Source organism: Pleurodeles waltl, unplaced genomic scaffold (genome assembly GCF_031143425.1).
Source record: "Pleurodeles waltl isolate 20211129_DDA unplaced genomic scaffold, aPleWal1.hap1.20221129 scaffold_94, whole genome shotgun sequence".
NCBI classification, from domain to species: Eukaryota; Metazoa; Chordata; class Amphibia; order Caudata; family Salamandridae; genus Pleurodeles; species Pleurodeles waltl.
Genome location: NW_027150405.1, coordinates 1038771 through 1055667, shown reverse-complemented (window position 1 = coordinate 1055667; position 16897 = coordinate 1038771). Strand labels below are relative to the sequence as shown.

At 44.3% G+C, this 16897-nt stretch overlaps 1 protein-coding gene across 3 annotated transcripts in view; it reads left to right on the top strand.

Annotated features, from left to right (window-relative positions):
- Positions 1 to 16897, top strand: part of LOC138282298 (zinc finger protein 12-like) — a 489476-nt gene that overhangs the window by 96091 nt on the left and 376488 nt on the right. For all 3 annotated transcript variants that reach the window (XM_069219682.1, XM_069219684.1, XM_069219683.1), the window contains one exon: positions 16407 to 16493. In XM_069219682.1, the coding sequence (XP_069075783.1) occupies positions 16407 to 16493 (87 nt within the window). The remainder of the gene's footprint in view (positions 1 to 16406; positions 16494 to 16897) is intronic.

The following is a 16897-nucleotide window of genomic DNA, read 5'->3' as shown; positions in this document are numbered from 1 at the left end:
ACCAGACTCCTATGACCCCATTTCACCATTTACTTTAAACGAGGTCATTGACGCTATTAATGCAAGTAAAAGCGGCTGCTGTTCAACTACCTTCATCTCAACCTGGGCAGAGTCTATAATCATACCAATTTATAAAAAGGGAGATCGCCATAATCCCGCATGTTATCGTCCTATTTCACTGCTTGACACACTTGCAAAGATTGCGGGACGCATCATTTTAAATAGATTACAAGACGGGATGGAGGAAAATCACATCCTCTCTGATCTACAATACGGGTTTAGGGCTGGCATAGGGACAACGGAACAGGCTCTTAACTTAGAGATCATACTTGGTAAATACACAAGGGCTAAGCCCGGAGCACTATACCTTGCATTTGTCGATTTAACCTCTGCATTCGATTGTGTGGTGCATTCTAAATTGTGGCCCATTTTGCTGGACATGGGGGTCGATACCACCATAGTCCACTTTATCAGGGAATTGTACGCTGGTGCAAACGCCAAGGTCCGCTATGGGCGTCAAGGGGAATGCACTTCATCTTTCCCCATCGAACGAGGGGTGCGTCAAGGTTGCGTGTTAGCTCCCCTATTGTTCGCTTTGTATATTAACAGTCTAGAGGGGATTATTTCCGATGCCTGCGGTGATCTTCCACAAGTAGGCTTTCGGAAGATCCCGGCCCTTTTGTATGCGGATGATGCCGTTCTGATGGCCCGCACCCCAGTCGCTCTGCAAAGACTAGTTACAACCTTTGATAACTGCATGGACGTCTTGGGCCTCAAAATTAACCACACTAAAACTTTCTCTATGACATATCCCAGACACCGCACAAAGACCTGCCATATAGACTTAAAAGGTGCAAAACGAGTTGACACAGGGACATTTTCGTACTTAGGCATTGTGTTCGATGATAAAGGCACATGGGCACAAGCCATAAAAGCGAGAACATTGTTATTCACGAAAACCGTTATGGTGATAAAAAACTTCTCTAAAAGGGTGGGGAGAGCAATTCCCAAAGACATGATGACTCTTTACAATGCAAAATGTGTTTCAGTAGCACTGTACGGGGCTGGACTTTGGGGATATCGAGATTGCACTACCCTACAGCTGACCGAAAATGCTCTCCTGAAAACAGTCCTAAGTGTCCCGCAATCAACATCAACAGTAGTATGCCACTCAGAAATGGGAGTAACATACCTTACAGATCTCATTCGTGTCCAACCAAACCTACTCTGGCATAAAGTATGGACCTCAGATCCTGCGAGGTTGAATAGGGCTATCATAGTAGATGCCCTAGCACTTACTTACTCGTCCAAAATTCCATGGCTAAACTACATAAAGCACTTTCTTATTAAACTAGGCCACCCTGAGCTGTTTTTTACTCTAGATGAATTGAAAACAATTTCCAGGAAAGACCTGAAAAACATTTGCCTCACCCACCTGGCCGAATTGAGATGGGATGCGGAGGCAAATAAATATAGTGTCAGGAGAAACAATATGATACAGCAAACGAATGGCATGGAACCATACTTATGCAAAGTCACAAACCCAAGACATCGGTTTGTCCTCACGCGTTTGAGACTATAGTCATTTCATCGTCTCGTTAGTTTCCCCCTGATTAATGACTGGTCTTTACAACTGGAAAAATGTCCCTGTGATAATGTCTCAGATCAAAATACAATGCACACACTTCTCTTTTGCAAATATTATTCAACTTTTAGGAAAATGTTTGTGATACCATTTTTAAAATTAATGCATTTTAAACAATGTCGTCCAGCTTTTTTGTATCTTTTATCTCTTCCGTCTATCATGGTTTGTAATGGATTAGCTTTGTTCCTATGTTCAGTGATTAAGGCCAGACAATGTCTTGAGCCAAATGGGTGAGACTTTTAAGCACTATATTTGAGATTTTTTCCTTTCCTACCTGTTTTAATTAAATTGCTTATTAACTTTTACTTCTTTTTAATTTTTTACTTGTTTGTATTAATATTCATATTTATATGTATTTTATTCCCTGCATCCTCCCTCCCTTTTCCTCTGAAAATTGTTTTTTTTAAGTATAATGACTTTTATGATTGCTAAAAACAATCGAATGAAGTTTCTTTGATGATGATGATGATACTCCTAGTGCCATGGCTAAAACTGTCAAGGATTGTTTTATAGCACACACTACCTTAATTAAGCCTCTTTGGAAGCACTCCTAATTTTTATCGATACAAACCTACAGGCATAACGAGATTTGGAGGCCTAGCTTTCTGTTTCATTCCTATTCAGTAATCAAGTTACCGACTGATACGAGTCAATGATGCCAGTTATCGGAAGTGACTGCACGTTAAATCAAGGAGGCATAGCGAAGTAGGCTGTAGTGAGCATTCACAGAGCCTGGGGTTAAAAGGTGTTTACCAGCTTGACTGGAGCACATGATCTGGTTGTCAGGAGAGCAGGGATGGGCGAGCCAGAGAATTCATGGCTAATCCAGTGGTCAGCTTAACTCTGAGCAAAAGCAAGAGCAAAGCCTGCAAAAGAAGGTGACAAGCAGAGGGACCCGTGAGGAGTGAGCTGCATCGAGGCGACTCCAGGCAGAAGCAGGAGGACCGGAAACGGAAGCAGGAGCAGCAAGACGATGAGCGGAACAGCAGCCGCCTGAGCTCCTCAACTCTTTGGCGCAGGCTTGGGAACCCGGGCCACCCAGTCCTCTCGGCCGGCCGGCCACTGACTTTCTGGGCCCCCTCCTGGTATTCCGCAAGCCCTGAGCCCCCTGACTCAGTGACGCGGCTGCAGCGCAGTATGTGCTAAGGAGACCTGGCCGGCAAGCAGCAGAGCGGCAGACGAAAGAGCACGGCAAATGGGGCAGCAAGCGGCCAGCTGGTGTGCCCCACCCCTCAGTCTACGAGGAGGACTGATGGCGGTTGTGCTCCAGCAGGTAGGGGAAGTGGCGGAGAAGAGAGGTGGCATCAGGCTGCCAGTGGAGCCGTGCGGGGGCAAGTAACCCAAAAATCTGACAGGAAGGCCCCAGAAGACACCAAGAAGGCACCAAGAAAGTACCAAGAGCGGGTCAAGCAGCGAAGAGCAGCAGAGCGGAGCGGAGCCAGAGCATGGATGTGGCACCAAGGTACAGAAAGCTGCAAGAGGTACGAAGGTGTGGTGTGTGCAAAAAAAGAGGATCTCAGCATCAAAAGCGGGGCTACAAAAAAGGGGGTGGCTCCACACAGACTTTGTCCAACTACCAGCACCACCATACATCATTAGCATTGCCGCTATGCTCTCTGCTGCCACCAGTATCTGCATCAGGACTGGACCAGGACTGGCGCCTTCTTCATTATATCATATCACAGCACAGCTCTCAGCGTGGCGCAGCGCGGCACTGGGTACGGCTCTGGGCTGAGCTGGCATTGGACTGGCTTTGAGTGGTCAGGTGAACCCAAGCGCGATAGCCGTAGCTGGCTATCGCAAAGTGTGAGCTGCAGCCCCCTGCAGAAGTGACCCAGCTAGGCCAGGGTGCAGCTTGCGAGGCTGCTAGCGAGCCCCGCTTGCTCTCCAGTTTCCACTTCTGTCTTGACTCTCAAGGGACATAAGAACCTGAAGTGCAGCAACAGTCACAGTCAAGGTCAAATGCATTACCAGTCTGGTGTGTAGACCAATAATTGGAGAGTACTCCGGAATAACGTTGAACAGTATTGGAGCAGACCTAGAGAATAATCATATCTACAGTCCACGGCTACACAGCTGAAGGCCCCCAGAGTGGATTAATCTTCCGTTGAGCAAACAGATTGATCAATCACGAAAAGGAGTATGAGGTCAGACAAAGCACGAAACAACGCCACCAACCAAACCGCTATCCAAACTAAAAGGAAAAGAGAACAGGCTTCGGATGAAGTAACTGCAAAAAGGAGACTGAGCAGTGATTTAGATCGCTTCAGCCCGTGCAGAGGGCTGGGCTCAACCAACAAAACAAGCAGGAGCCCGGCTGAATAAAATATCAGCATGGAAAAAATGAGCTGGGGAGAATCAGACAATTGGAAAAATGGGACCTCCCAGAAGAGAGGAACAAACCATGTTGCTGCTAATTCTGGAAGGAATATTAAAAGAAATTTGCACTGCCCAAAATTATGAATGTACATATGTTAACTCTCTTGCTACCATGCTAACATCTGCTCCCCCTGTGCAGAAATCAGAGGATAGGCTCCAATCCCCTCAAGTGGCTTCATCCCCATCCATAGCAGATAAAAGGGACTTGGCAGAAAGTAGTATAACAGCAAGCCTTAGTATCGAAGACTAGGAGGCACCAGCACTCTTGCTAGCTGCCAATAATCCCAAGAACCCTGAGAACCCCATAACTCAGATTTTATCAAAAAGAGAACGGAAACGTGCAAGAAAGGGAAGGAAGTCTACACGGTCTCACCACTTAACCACCGTAAAGGCCACAGAAATTACCTCTATAGAATTAAGTAAGGAGGGCACGGCCTTAAGTGGAAGGCAAAACATGGATACTACTGCTTGAGTCAATTCAAGTGTTAACTCAAAAGCAGAAGTAAAGAACGCCCTCGACGCAGTAGTCGTTACTTCGTCAACAAGGTCCCACCCAGGGCATTGGTTGCCCACAGTAGTTGGCAACCACATGGATGAAAGAGCAAGCCCCTCAAGGGGTCAGCAGAGCGCAAGGCCAAAAAATAATATACCAGGAGACCCTAGCCCATTAACACAGGCTAAGGTAAGCATCTAGAGAAATGAGCAATGTGCTAGACAGAGCAAATCCAGCCACACAGAACAAAACTGGCACACAGAGCAAAACTGGTCTACTCAAATATGTACGAATAGCCATGAACTGAAACATCAGCTGCTTTGGATCCCGGAATTCATCTCAAGATACCCTACAGATGTTCTCAACCGCTCCACTATCTTAAAACTTATAGAAGCACTTCCAGACCTTCAACATGTGTCTACAGGTGACATTGCTGCTATAAAATTCATCCCAGCAAGAGGCAACTAGCTCACTGACCCAACGCTTGTTATCTTTTCAGCACTGGATCTCCCCAAACAAATTTTGTAGAGGAAGGACTTTTTGAGAGCCTGGGGTATTGAGGCGGTCATTTATCAAGGTTAGAGATATCCGTCCCTGCTATTACACTTTCAACGTTCCGAAACGCCCAAAGCGCATGATCAGTCCTGCATGGAGCACACGCTGTCAGCAACACCAGTATAGCCACTGAAGAAATGACTAGCAGAAGGAGAGCAGCCCAGTCCCCTTTGAGAGTTCAAATATGGAAGGAAGAAGGGAGAAAGAAACTAGTATCAAGTCAGAAATATCAGTATGATTGGAAATGGTTACCGCTGGCGTTACCCACAGGAGCGGCTAGCAAAAGCTGAATAGCTAAGGAACAACCCCCACAAGGGGTATTAAACATCTGCTCATGGAATATAGGTGGCCTACTGGCAAAGCTGGAGGACCCAGCAATAATCCAATTCTTTAGCTCTTTGGACATCATACTCCTACAGGAATCCTGGGCTAAGGAATCAATACGATAAATAGGATTTACGGAATATTTCAGACCAGCTACAAAAACTAGCAAATCTGGCAAGGCGAAGGGCGGCCTAGCAATTTATGTCAGCACAAGCATTCTCGCCAAGATTACAGAGCTTAAGGAGGAAGACCTACCATTTCAACTATTCAGACTTGACGGCTGGGGAAAGAATATACAGGAACCATTGATCTTAGTCAATATATATACTGTATTAATCCAAAAAAGAAATCAGTTGAAGTTAGCAATTTACTAAAGCATTTGGTAATTACAAAAAGTACAATACACCCGGCATATTGGCTAATTTTGGGTGATTTTTATCTTTATCTATTCCATAACCCCGGTAAAGATCACATTCAAACAGTAACAACGGTGCCTGGCCAAACTCTCCCAGTAAAGAGTAGGAAAAATAAGGTAGGGGAGAAGTTCATACGCATCTGTGAGTCTGTAGGCCTCTTTGTGCTAAATGGTCGGAAGCTGGCCGACATCCCACCGGCATGGACAAGATCTTCCAGGAAAACGGTTTCTTACCTAGACTACACACTGGTAAATCGTGCACTGTATACACTAGTGAGTGACTTTAGAATCATGGACGGTGTGGAAAGTGACCATAAGCCATAGACAATCAGGATCCGATCTTTACCACATAATCCAGAGGAAGCAGTTTTCCTGAAAGGGGTGATCAGCACTGAAAACCTAAAACGACTGGTCATCCAATACCATTGAAATTCAAGCAGAAGAGGCTCTGTCAAGGCTATAATTCCTGGCTATGGAGCCGGCAAATTTGACAACGGTCTGGGAGAACTTCGTTATTGACCTTACAAACCAAGACCCCTCGGGAAATGTAAGAAAGGGAGCACAATTGAATCATCGTAATCGTTCACACATACCACAGCCAGTTCGTAGGAGGAAAGCAGAAGTATGCAGACTGCTAAGGCAACTGCGCAAATTCCCAGAAAATGGATCACTACTGTCCGCCCTGCGAGAGCAAAGGAAACTGCTTAAAAGGGAATTATGGTCCTTTAAAAAAACATCAGCAGGAGATGCTCTGGGCCAAGTTACACTATGAGTCTTAATCGTCTGACTCAAAAAGACTGTGGAAACTTATTAATTCCATTGATAGGGGTCCAAAGGCAGCTATCAACGCCAACATAACAGAGAAAGCTTGGGTGTGCCACTTAAAGTCACATCTAAGGGAGCTGCCCACCAGAGAAGGGGTGCTAACACAGGGGCCCCCAATACTTGGGAACCCGATGTCTTGAATACCCTGACGATCACGGCATCAGAATTAACAAAAATCATCGGGAAGTTGCAAACTGATTACACACCTGGCCCCAACGGTTTACCGCAAGCGCTGTTTAAACAAGCAACAGAAAGATGGGCTGACTTCCTGGCTGCAATGTTTAATTACGTGCTTATAACAAGAATTGTTCCGGCAACCTGGAGGGGTTCAATAATCCACCCCATATACAAGGGAGGGACGCTGCTTCGCCAAGCAGTTATAGACTAATCGCCCTCTTAGACATTGATCCCAAGTATTTTTCTGCTTGGCTGCTACAACATTTAGAGACATGGATTGCAGACAACAACATACTGCCCTTAAATCAAAGCGGTTTCACCAAGTATCAGGGGCCGTTAACGAACCTTATAGCTCTGGGACTGATTATCAACAGAGCAAAAGCAACTCCCACTTACCTGTGCTTTGTTGAGTTTATAGCTGCCTTTGATTGCGTCCCCCGTTGCAAATCATGGGCCAAACTACAGCAATGGGGGCTACCAGCAACCATTTTAAATGCCATCAAATTGATTTACTCTGACACATGGGTGAAGGCTAAACTGGGGAGGGAGGTTCACACCTGTCTAGGGCAGTTAAAACTACAGTTGGTGTAAAACAAGGTTGTGTACTGGTGCCAACCATTTTTAATCTGTACATAGCAGACCTTTCTGCCAAGCTAAAGGATCAGTCAGCCCACTCCCCCTCTCTTGGTGGCCAACAACTATCTAACATGCTATATGCAGATGACCTAATATTGCTTAGCAAAACCAGAATTGGCATGCAAAAATTGCTAAATAACCTAGAAGAGTACGTAAGAACAAACAAATTAGAAATTAATCGTAGCAAATCTAAAATGATTGCTCTCAATCGTAGACCCACCAGCCAACGTAAATGGTATCTGAATGGGAAGACCTTAGAGCAAATAACCTCGGGGTCAACCGAAGGGTCATGATAGATGCTAGAGGCAATTATACGCCTCAAAAAGAAGCGATTAAAAAAATAAGGCGCATGCACTTTTTAACGCTTACAAATACTAATCGTGGCCACGCTCTGAATCCACTGACAGCCATAATGAGAGCAAATTGCTTCCAACTCTCGCCTATAGGACTAAAATAATGAGGGAGATGGAGGAAGCTCTCTTGTACAAACTTCAGGTAAAGGCATACAAGTGTGTCTTTCGGTTACCAGGACATGCTTCCCCAGCCCAGGTCAGACTGAAATTTATGTTAGTCAAGCAGACAATGGCTCAACCCGTGGCATATATCAAATGTTGCTACAAATTGTGCCATGCCCCAAAAGGGATGCTGGCTAATTTAGTTTGGCAGGAAATTAATCCAAAAAGAGGTAATAGCAACCACAAAAATCATCTGGAAAAAAGCCTAACCCATCTGAGCCTAGGCGATGTGTGGTATAAGTTTCTTCCTACCAGGGCTTTTAACAAAGCAGTGAATAAATCAAGCAAATTATACAGCTGGCTAGAAGACAGGGAAGTTCTGGATAAAAGGTCGCATGGCTGGTTGATTCTCAATTCATATAAAGCTCCCAAAGAATCACCACTTTTGGCTGCCTCCTATTCACTGAAAATCAAACAACGCTTTCTAAAGATAAGGCTGGGTGAAGTTCCAACGTTAGACCTCATGCCAAAATGGAAGAAGGGGTCGCTAGCAGACATCCATGAATGCCGCCTATGTCATCTGGTGGTAGAAAACCTAGTGCACGTGGTCTGCATTTGTCCAGCTTTGGCTGCTGAAAGAGGACAAATATTGAAAAAAGAACTAAACGAATTAGGGGTCAGATCATGCAGACAAGCTTTAACTGAAGCATTTAATCCAAGAAACACCATACTGAATGTTAGGCTCGTCCAATTTCTGGAAATTTTTATCTCAAAAATGTCCCGTGCCAAAACAAGATAGTAGATAGGGATTACACTAGTGGTAATAAAAGCACTCCCCCACGGAGGGTGAAACCCACCTGCTATAAACAAACAGGTCGAAAAGAGGAAGGGCTCTTAGGTAATGTAGTTGCGCATCCAGCCAACCCTGTCATTAAGTCCTGTACTAGTAACTGGAGTCAAGTGGGGGAAAACCTGTTAAATGTATTAAATTGTTTTCATTTCACAGTTTTATTGCACTACTAACGTTTTATCGCACCAATATTGTTCTGCTTAATTTTATGTTGAAGGAATATTTTTATGGTTTTAATAAACTAATAAAATATTCATTTATTTAAAAAAAAAAAAAAAAAAAGTTACTGACTTTGTACACCTGACTCACCAAAGGTAGTGACAGCAAGCAGATAAAGCTTACCTCAGGGTGGAGGGATAGCAACTCTGACACAAAATAACACAGTATTGTCAAATCTATGGGCCTGATAACGACCTTGGCGGATGGGATACTCCGTCACAAACGTGATGGATATTCCCCCGCCGTATTACAAGTTCCATTATATTCTATGGAACTTGTAAAACGGCGGGCGGGATATCCGTCATGTTTATGACGGAGTATCCCATCTGCCAAGGTCATAATTAGGCCCTATGTGTTTTCTAGAGACTGGGGGCTTATGTTAGAGGGCAGTATGAAATGAAACCCACATAATAACTCTAAAGCCCATAGTCCACACCATGTGCATATTGCATTCCCATTACACCAACATAACACCAGTCTTCAACAACTCTGACCCTTCTGGCATCAATGTGACTCTCGCTCACACAAGAGACCATAGTTTTTGGCCCCTGTGAAAATGTTTGTGAGTATCCATAAATACACATACTCTGAATACACCTGGAATCTAGCCTTGGGTGCAGACATTACAACTTGTTTTCTTAGTAGAAGCTTTGATTGGCAGGGTGTGCCTCCCTTAATCCACAATGTGCATGGGCACTGACTTCACGTTAGATTTTTTTTTCTGCTATTGTGTTGGGACATTTTCAGCCTCCACTCTGAGATCCGTGCATTCCCGCAGCTTTTCTGGCCTATTTGCTCGACGACCAACGGGACACTGTTTCTACTTCTACTGACTAGGACTGCTTTGTTGTGATGCTTTGGTGACACTTTAGGTCCCTGACTTATTTGCGTATTCCTTGATTCTGCAGAGCTTGCCTCAGAGAATGCGTGCAGGAAGGGGATGGTGGACCTTTCCATTTATGACTATCATGCAAATTACCTGTGGGCAGACCAGCATGGTATCTGCAGCCTTTGCCTCTACTCCACCTACGTAGAGACCTTCTGCAAATTCTGCTCTACTTTTCGTTGTAAGATGACTTTGAGGTAAGAAAGGGAGATGTGTTGGGTATTTTTGGAACTGCAAAAGTAGTCACCCGCCACGACATCTGGCATAGTTGGCAAACAGGACCTGCTAGGCATCAAACAGGTAAAGATGTTACCCTCGGATTCCAACAACCCAAATGGCACCCAGCCCTAACACGTTCTGGAGTACCTCTGAAGAAGATGACCAAGATGTTGAGACTTTGGTGTTGACAGCAATAGGGCCATGCATAAGAAGACACTAAGGGCCATGAGTACCACTCTGGCTCTGAGCCACAGCATCAAGCACTGAATAGAGCAGAAAGACGGCCTCTGACTCTGGACCCCTGCTGCCCTCAGGCTCTGGGCGGCACCAAGAGAAGGTGCTGAGCTGCAACACTGTTCTATCCCCCTTTGCCTGAAGGAAAGTCAAAGTTCCCTCCAAGGGCACCTCTGATACAGAGTGCCAAGTTGACACGGAGATCAGAGGAGTCTGAGGTTCCCATCCTGAAGAGTCTGGCTGAGGCAGAAGTGGCTGTTTATCCACCCAGAGATGAGCAAGATGTTTGCTCAGCGCCCCCGGGAAGCCATCCATCACCCTGCTCCCAAAAAACAGATGATAAATTTCGTGCAAGAGCTCACATTCGATACACCACAATACCCTGTGAAGAAGAGGCATAAGGACGAGGCAACAAGCCCTCCTCCCCTTCCTCCCTCATTCAGATATTCACCACCACCTCCTCTTCCACCACCACAGCCATACATGCCATCCCATCCACCTCCACCAGAATCTCCTACAAGGTCAGTCCATTTCTTCTGACCCAGGTAGCCCATACGGAGAGGGGAGATCCTTATGACCAGCCTGCTGGGGCAGGACTTGGGGACGACCCCTTGGAGGACCACAATATCGACCGTGCAGATTATGCCACGATTCAAAGAGCAGCACACCACTATAAGGTTGACATTTATGTCCTACAGGATGAGGATGACTTTCCAAGACTGAGCGCACCGTCAATTTCCTGCTCATGCTGAAGGGCATGCTCAAGCATGCTCTGGGCAGCTTTGAAGATTCATTGAAGGTTCAGGTGGTCATGCCACCGGTTGGGAAAAAGTTTGAGACTTCTCTCAGTGACTTATACATCAGAGTCCAGGACCCTTCCCTCTGCTCCCTTGTCGTCCGTATGGCAAGAAAGCGGGTCTTGGCTCAGGGAACAGGGGACAACCCCCTAGCTCTTTCAGATAAGGAGAGCAAGTGCCTTGACTTCACTAGTGAGTGGGTCGTGGTTTGTGCAACTATCCAGTGATGATTTTTCAATTTAGTGCATCTGCTGTCAAGAGTACAGCAGGTACCACCGGTAGGAGATGGAAGTATCAGTGCATTATCACCCGAAGATATACAGAAAGAGGGGTGAGGAGGTAGTTGCAGTGGAGAAAGTTTTCTCTCCGTCCTGCTCTGTTGCTAGGCATGGCTTTGTTTCTTTGAGCTCAAACCGGTGGTCTAACAACCCCTCCTTAACATCTCTTTCAATAGGTTCCACAGGTGGATGGGATGTTAAATATAACCAAGAAGGACACTTGCATCGTAAAGTCCATAGGCGCATTGAAGTCTGCTACTGCGTCGTAGCCAGCAATCCACAGACCGGAACAAAACCACCTCTCTGACCAGCTCCAACCTTAGGCCTTTTATGAGACCTAGGCAGGCAGAGGATACTTAAGTGGTGGTTACAGGATCAACAGTGGCTCTGGTAACCCATCCTGGGAGGAAAGAAAATGAGATCAGTGGGTAATAACAGTAACTTAGAAGGGCATTTACTTAAAATTTCACACCACACAGGCACATTCTTAACCAACACCACCTCACTCTTTTACAGGAAGCTGTCCAAGATCCCCTCCAAAAGGGCGTATCTGATAGAGACTTCTAGCTGCAGATTCATTACCTTATAATATACCTAGGCGTCAGTCTGGATGCGAAAGGTTTTTGAGCAGTACCTCTGTGCGCCGGTAGATTGCGTTGTTCAGCTCAGTTTTGGCATCCGCGCCTGAAGTGAGGTGTGCAGTACCTATATAGGAGCAACCCCAGGTTGCTTACATCAGTTACTTTCTTGACTTTCCACACCAGGAAAGCAGGGCCACAATGAGAACTGACCACTGGTGTGGACATTTTTTTCCCTGCATAGGCTGTCCATTATAATACAATCGGCACACAGAACGGGGAGGATCAGTCAGGAATCTGCAGATAGAATCTCTACCAGATCGCCGCAGATTCCTTACCTTAGAATAGAACCATCTATTCCATTTGAAGCCAATGCAAGGTGTCCAGTGCCGCTCATGAGGGCAATCGCCAGGGATGTGCCAAAGCTAATTTGGCAGCTGCTTTTGTATTCTGATGATTCACCAGGCTTTACAAATCCTGGAATATTTTATTGATATGCTGCAGTTTCTTCAAACCTCCAGCCGAGGCTGTGAGAAACATGGAATTGCAATTGCCCAAACAACTTCAGATGGTCCCCTGGACTACTATCCTGGGAGCTGGCATGGGGAGAGGAGGGATGATTTTCCTCAAAACCTTTAACTGCAGAAAGCAAAAAGGGGACAAATGATTGGCTTGTCTAAGCAGGGAGAGATCAGTCCAAAAGAAGACCAAGGTTTTTAGCTTTGGCAGCAGAGGCTAGTCAGGTGACTAGAAATTCAAAAGATAAGATAGAGGGAGGGTTCTGCGGTTAATCCAGAAAAGCTCTGATTTATCCAAATTCAACTTTAATGTATTGGCGACCAGGCAGGAGGAGACCACCTTCATGCAGAGGTGGAAGGAATTGAGAGGTCATCCCTACTGGATCCATTGCGATGATCAGCTCATTGAATATTGGCATAGTTTATATAGATGAATCTAAAGGATCTTATGTGTCAACAGAGGTCAGATATAGGTGTTAAAAAGAGTAGGACTCAGTGCCGAATTTGCACCAATGTAAAGCTCGCTCCTTAATGCCAACCTCAGCCAATCTGAAAAGACGTATTGTGTGGCATAGTGTGTCAAAAGTGACTGACAAATCCAGTAGCACTAAAGCTACCAAATTTGCCATAGCCACCTTTCAATGAAGTTCATCCAGAACAGCTAGCAAAGCTGTTTCAGTACTATGTCTTGGTTTAAACCATGATTGTACCAGTTGTAGGATATAACTCTGTTCTAGAAAACCTGCCAGCAGATGGTTCTTATGTTTTTCCAGGATCTTCACCGCAAAGGGCAGCAGCACGATTGTTCTAAAATTGAACATCACTGTGTGGTCATCATTTGGTTTTTCCCAATAAAGGCACAATTTTCTCCACTCTACCGACACTGCTGGTCGACAGTGAATTGGTTACCAGACTCATCACAGGTGTTCTAAGGGATGGCTAGACTTCCAATTCCTGAGAGATTTTGGCAATATTTTCCTCAGAAAAATCGGAGAGATTGTCTGCCAACTCATGAGAATGCTCATATGCTGCTGAGACACATTTTGGAGAGGCTAAGGAGCGCACTATAGAAAGAACTTCCTTGGATGAGTTGTCAGTCAACATGGTTTTGGACACACAATATTCTGCTTTAGTTGGTATTATGAAACACTTGTACTACTTTTGAGAATTATTATGTTTGTGCTTATGTCTCTTGCAGCCACACTTAGCTTCCTTCGTGGCTGTAGTAAACCCCCTAGGATGCTGAAAGTTTACGTCTCTTCACTCTTGCTTTTATGAGAAGTAGTACTTTATTTAGGGTTGTGTCAATCAGATGAATGCAGTTCTTTTATTCTTCACTTTGGGAGTGACTTGTCTGTAGCTAACATAATAAGACGATGGGCGAAATGCTGTAAGCTTTTAAAACACTAAGTCACAGATCTTGGTTGAATCCATGATGGTCAAGACTGATTTGCATATGGCTGGGTCCAAACTGGGGTGGTACGGTGGTCAAAAAAACAATGGAAAAAACCCAGATCTTTGTGACTGGGGGTGAATGTTTGCATTGTTCAGCATTCCGTCATCATCTGTTCTTTTTGCTTTTGTCTGTATCCAAGGCACAGAGGACAGTAAATGTACAAAATCTGGGATCAGTAGTTTGCCCCCACACATGAGACGTGTCAGCCACATTCCATCTAGAATATGTAAGAGGGGAACTAAAGTAAGTTTTACCAGAAACTTAACTAATAATCTAACCATACCTGGGGGATGGATTCTTCTCACTACACCAGGTCAACAGGGTCAAAAATTATATCCACCACTTGGCTTATCCGATGGGTGGGGCCTCTTGCACCAAAGATTATTTTAAGTGCAATTAAGTGCTATCAGCGTATTTTAGCCAAATGAACTGGTCAGGATTTTTATTTGGCCTTCTTTTCTCCTCTCCTCCTCATCCCATACATGGTGAGGAGAATGCCCCTTATTCTGGTTGCCCAAATTTGGAACAGACATCCCTAGTACTCATTCTCCTGGAGATCTCCATGAACACCACAAGAAGCTACCCATGTAGCTAGGCCTTCTCACACAACAACATGGAAAAATTAGGCACCCAAACACCAAGAAGCTTAACCTAGGTATCGGGTACCTGCGGTTCTATAGTTTGGCTCCCTACAACTTCTTGAGGAGTATAAGAATATATTACATGTGGCACTTAAGTCTGCTACACACAGCTGTTATGCAGTCAAGTGAAAGAAATTGGTTAACTACTGCCTCACCAATCCTCTAGACCCTTTCAGAGTCAAGGTTCACAATATAATCCTTTACACTTTCAGAAGGCAGGTCTTACATCTACGACTATATGCCTCCACTTAGCCATGGAGTGGTAAACCTGCAGAACAAGAAACACTCATCCCTTTGCAGTATTCATGTGATCAAGGCATTTATGGAGGGACTTGAGGGTAATATCCCCTAGAACACCCCCAGCGTGGAACCTTTTGTAGTTCTCACAAGGCTTATGGGCCTGCTTTTTCAGTTCCTCTGCGCTTGCAGATTTTCCAATGGAAAGTCATATTTTTAATATTCATAACCTTGCTCAGGTGCATTGATGAATTACAAGCTCTCACTATTCAGGGACCCTTCATTCAGGTCCACAAGGGTATGGTAGTTCTAAGAACCAATCTAAATTCCACACCCACAGTAGTCTCATCTTTTGGCATTTACCAAACTTTTGAGCTGCCTGTATTCTTTCCACAACAAGGTTCTGTAGCAGAAATGGCGTTAAACACCTTAGACATGAAGTGGGCACTTATACATTACATTGACAGGACTACATCCTTCCATAAAACTAACCAGCTCTTTGTAGATTTTTCAAAACCCTACAAAGGCCACCCCATTTTCAAAACTGGCTTTGCAAGGTGGATTTGTCTCATGCATCCAGACCTGCTATAACAAAGCTAAAAGTGTACTCTGTGCCCCCTACAAGGGGCACAGTTCCACATAAAAAAAGAAGGATGAAAGATGGAGTCACAGCACATCCAGTGACTCAAGGCTTCTTTGAAGAAAAACATGTTGTAATGTCGGAGCCCAACACAAGATGGCAGGAGTATGGCAGCGCATGTGAATCTCGGCACTACTCACTACACTCAGATACTTACAGTAGAAGTAACATTTTCCTTATTGTCTGGTAAACAAATATTACAAAGCATCATAAAACATTACATAGCATGATAAAGGCTCACAAAATCAAAACATTCTTGTATTAAACAGTCAAGAAAATATGAAACTATCCTAGTCTAATACCAACATCTAAAAAACTCATATTAACTAGTAATGTGATTCCTCAAATTCGATTTAAGAACTCTGTGCCTGGTTTAGAGTATGGCGGAAAAGACACTTGATTGCAGAGGCAGCTGTGTCATTTCCACTGTACGGAAGGTCAGCACACCTCATTTAGAGTCGGGCGGACTGTCTGTGGCAGAGACTACTACGTCTCTGCCACTGGCATATACCTCCGACGGCCCTACTTAATAAGAGCCATCAGAGATTTGGCCATTCGACAGCCTGCCCGATTTAGAGTAGGCAGCCAAATGGATAGCACATGGAGACCTGTAAAAGTAGCTAATTCAAACACATAGTATCTGTTTCATGGATATTTTCAATGTGGGTCTTTGCTCTGCACCAATGGGATTGGTATTTATAGACCTCTGGTTCAATATTACCAACTTTGTAGAACCAAGGGAATGTACAGAGGTGTTTGTTTCGGAATGTCTCCTTTGTGTACTTTGCCCCCACAGTTTTAAGTTTTCACAAATAAAACAATTAACAACTTTTATAAGAACAAAGTAATGCTTTAATTGTGTCGGAAGGGCTTATGATAGAAACAAATATCTAAACTAAGACTACCTCGTGCAGGGGGATAAATATGCCTTTCTGTCTTAATTTTACAGGTGATTCAAATTTTCATTCAGATTTGTCAGTTGGAATAAGCCAAGAGAAAAGCCAATACTTGATGGAAACCCAGAACAAAAGCACAGGTAACGAAGCCTGTGAATGGAAAATGTTTGCTTCCAAAACAATTCACAATTTATATATCCTTTGTTTCTTTGTAAAAATAATATTCATTAACTGCGTTAACAGAATTGTGATTTGTTTTGTTAGAAATAGAATTAAAGTGTGTTATAAGGAAATAAAAAAATGCATTATAAAATGTTTTTTCTTTTATAGAGTAGGTTTAATAAGACTTGTATAAAGAAACACACTAAAGTGAAATGTGGGACAAAGTAATCGTTTCCTGACAGGGTTCTGTGTTTACAGTGGTTAGTTTCAAACATTGGAAAAATGTATTGGTAAATGCGTGCATCAAGGACGGATCTGCAGAGGTGAGCCTATTAATGTTCTAAGAGCAGTACTGGCATTGTGAAATGTTTTTTACCAGCAC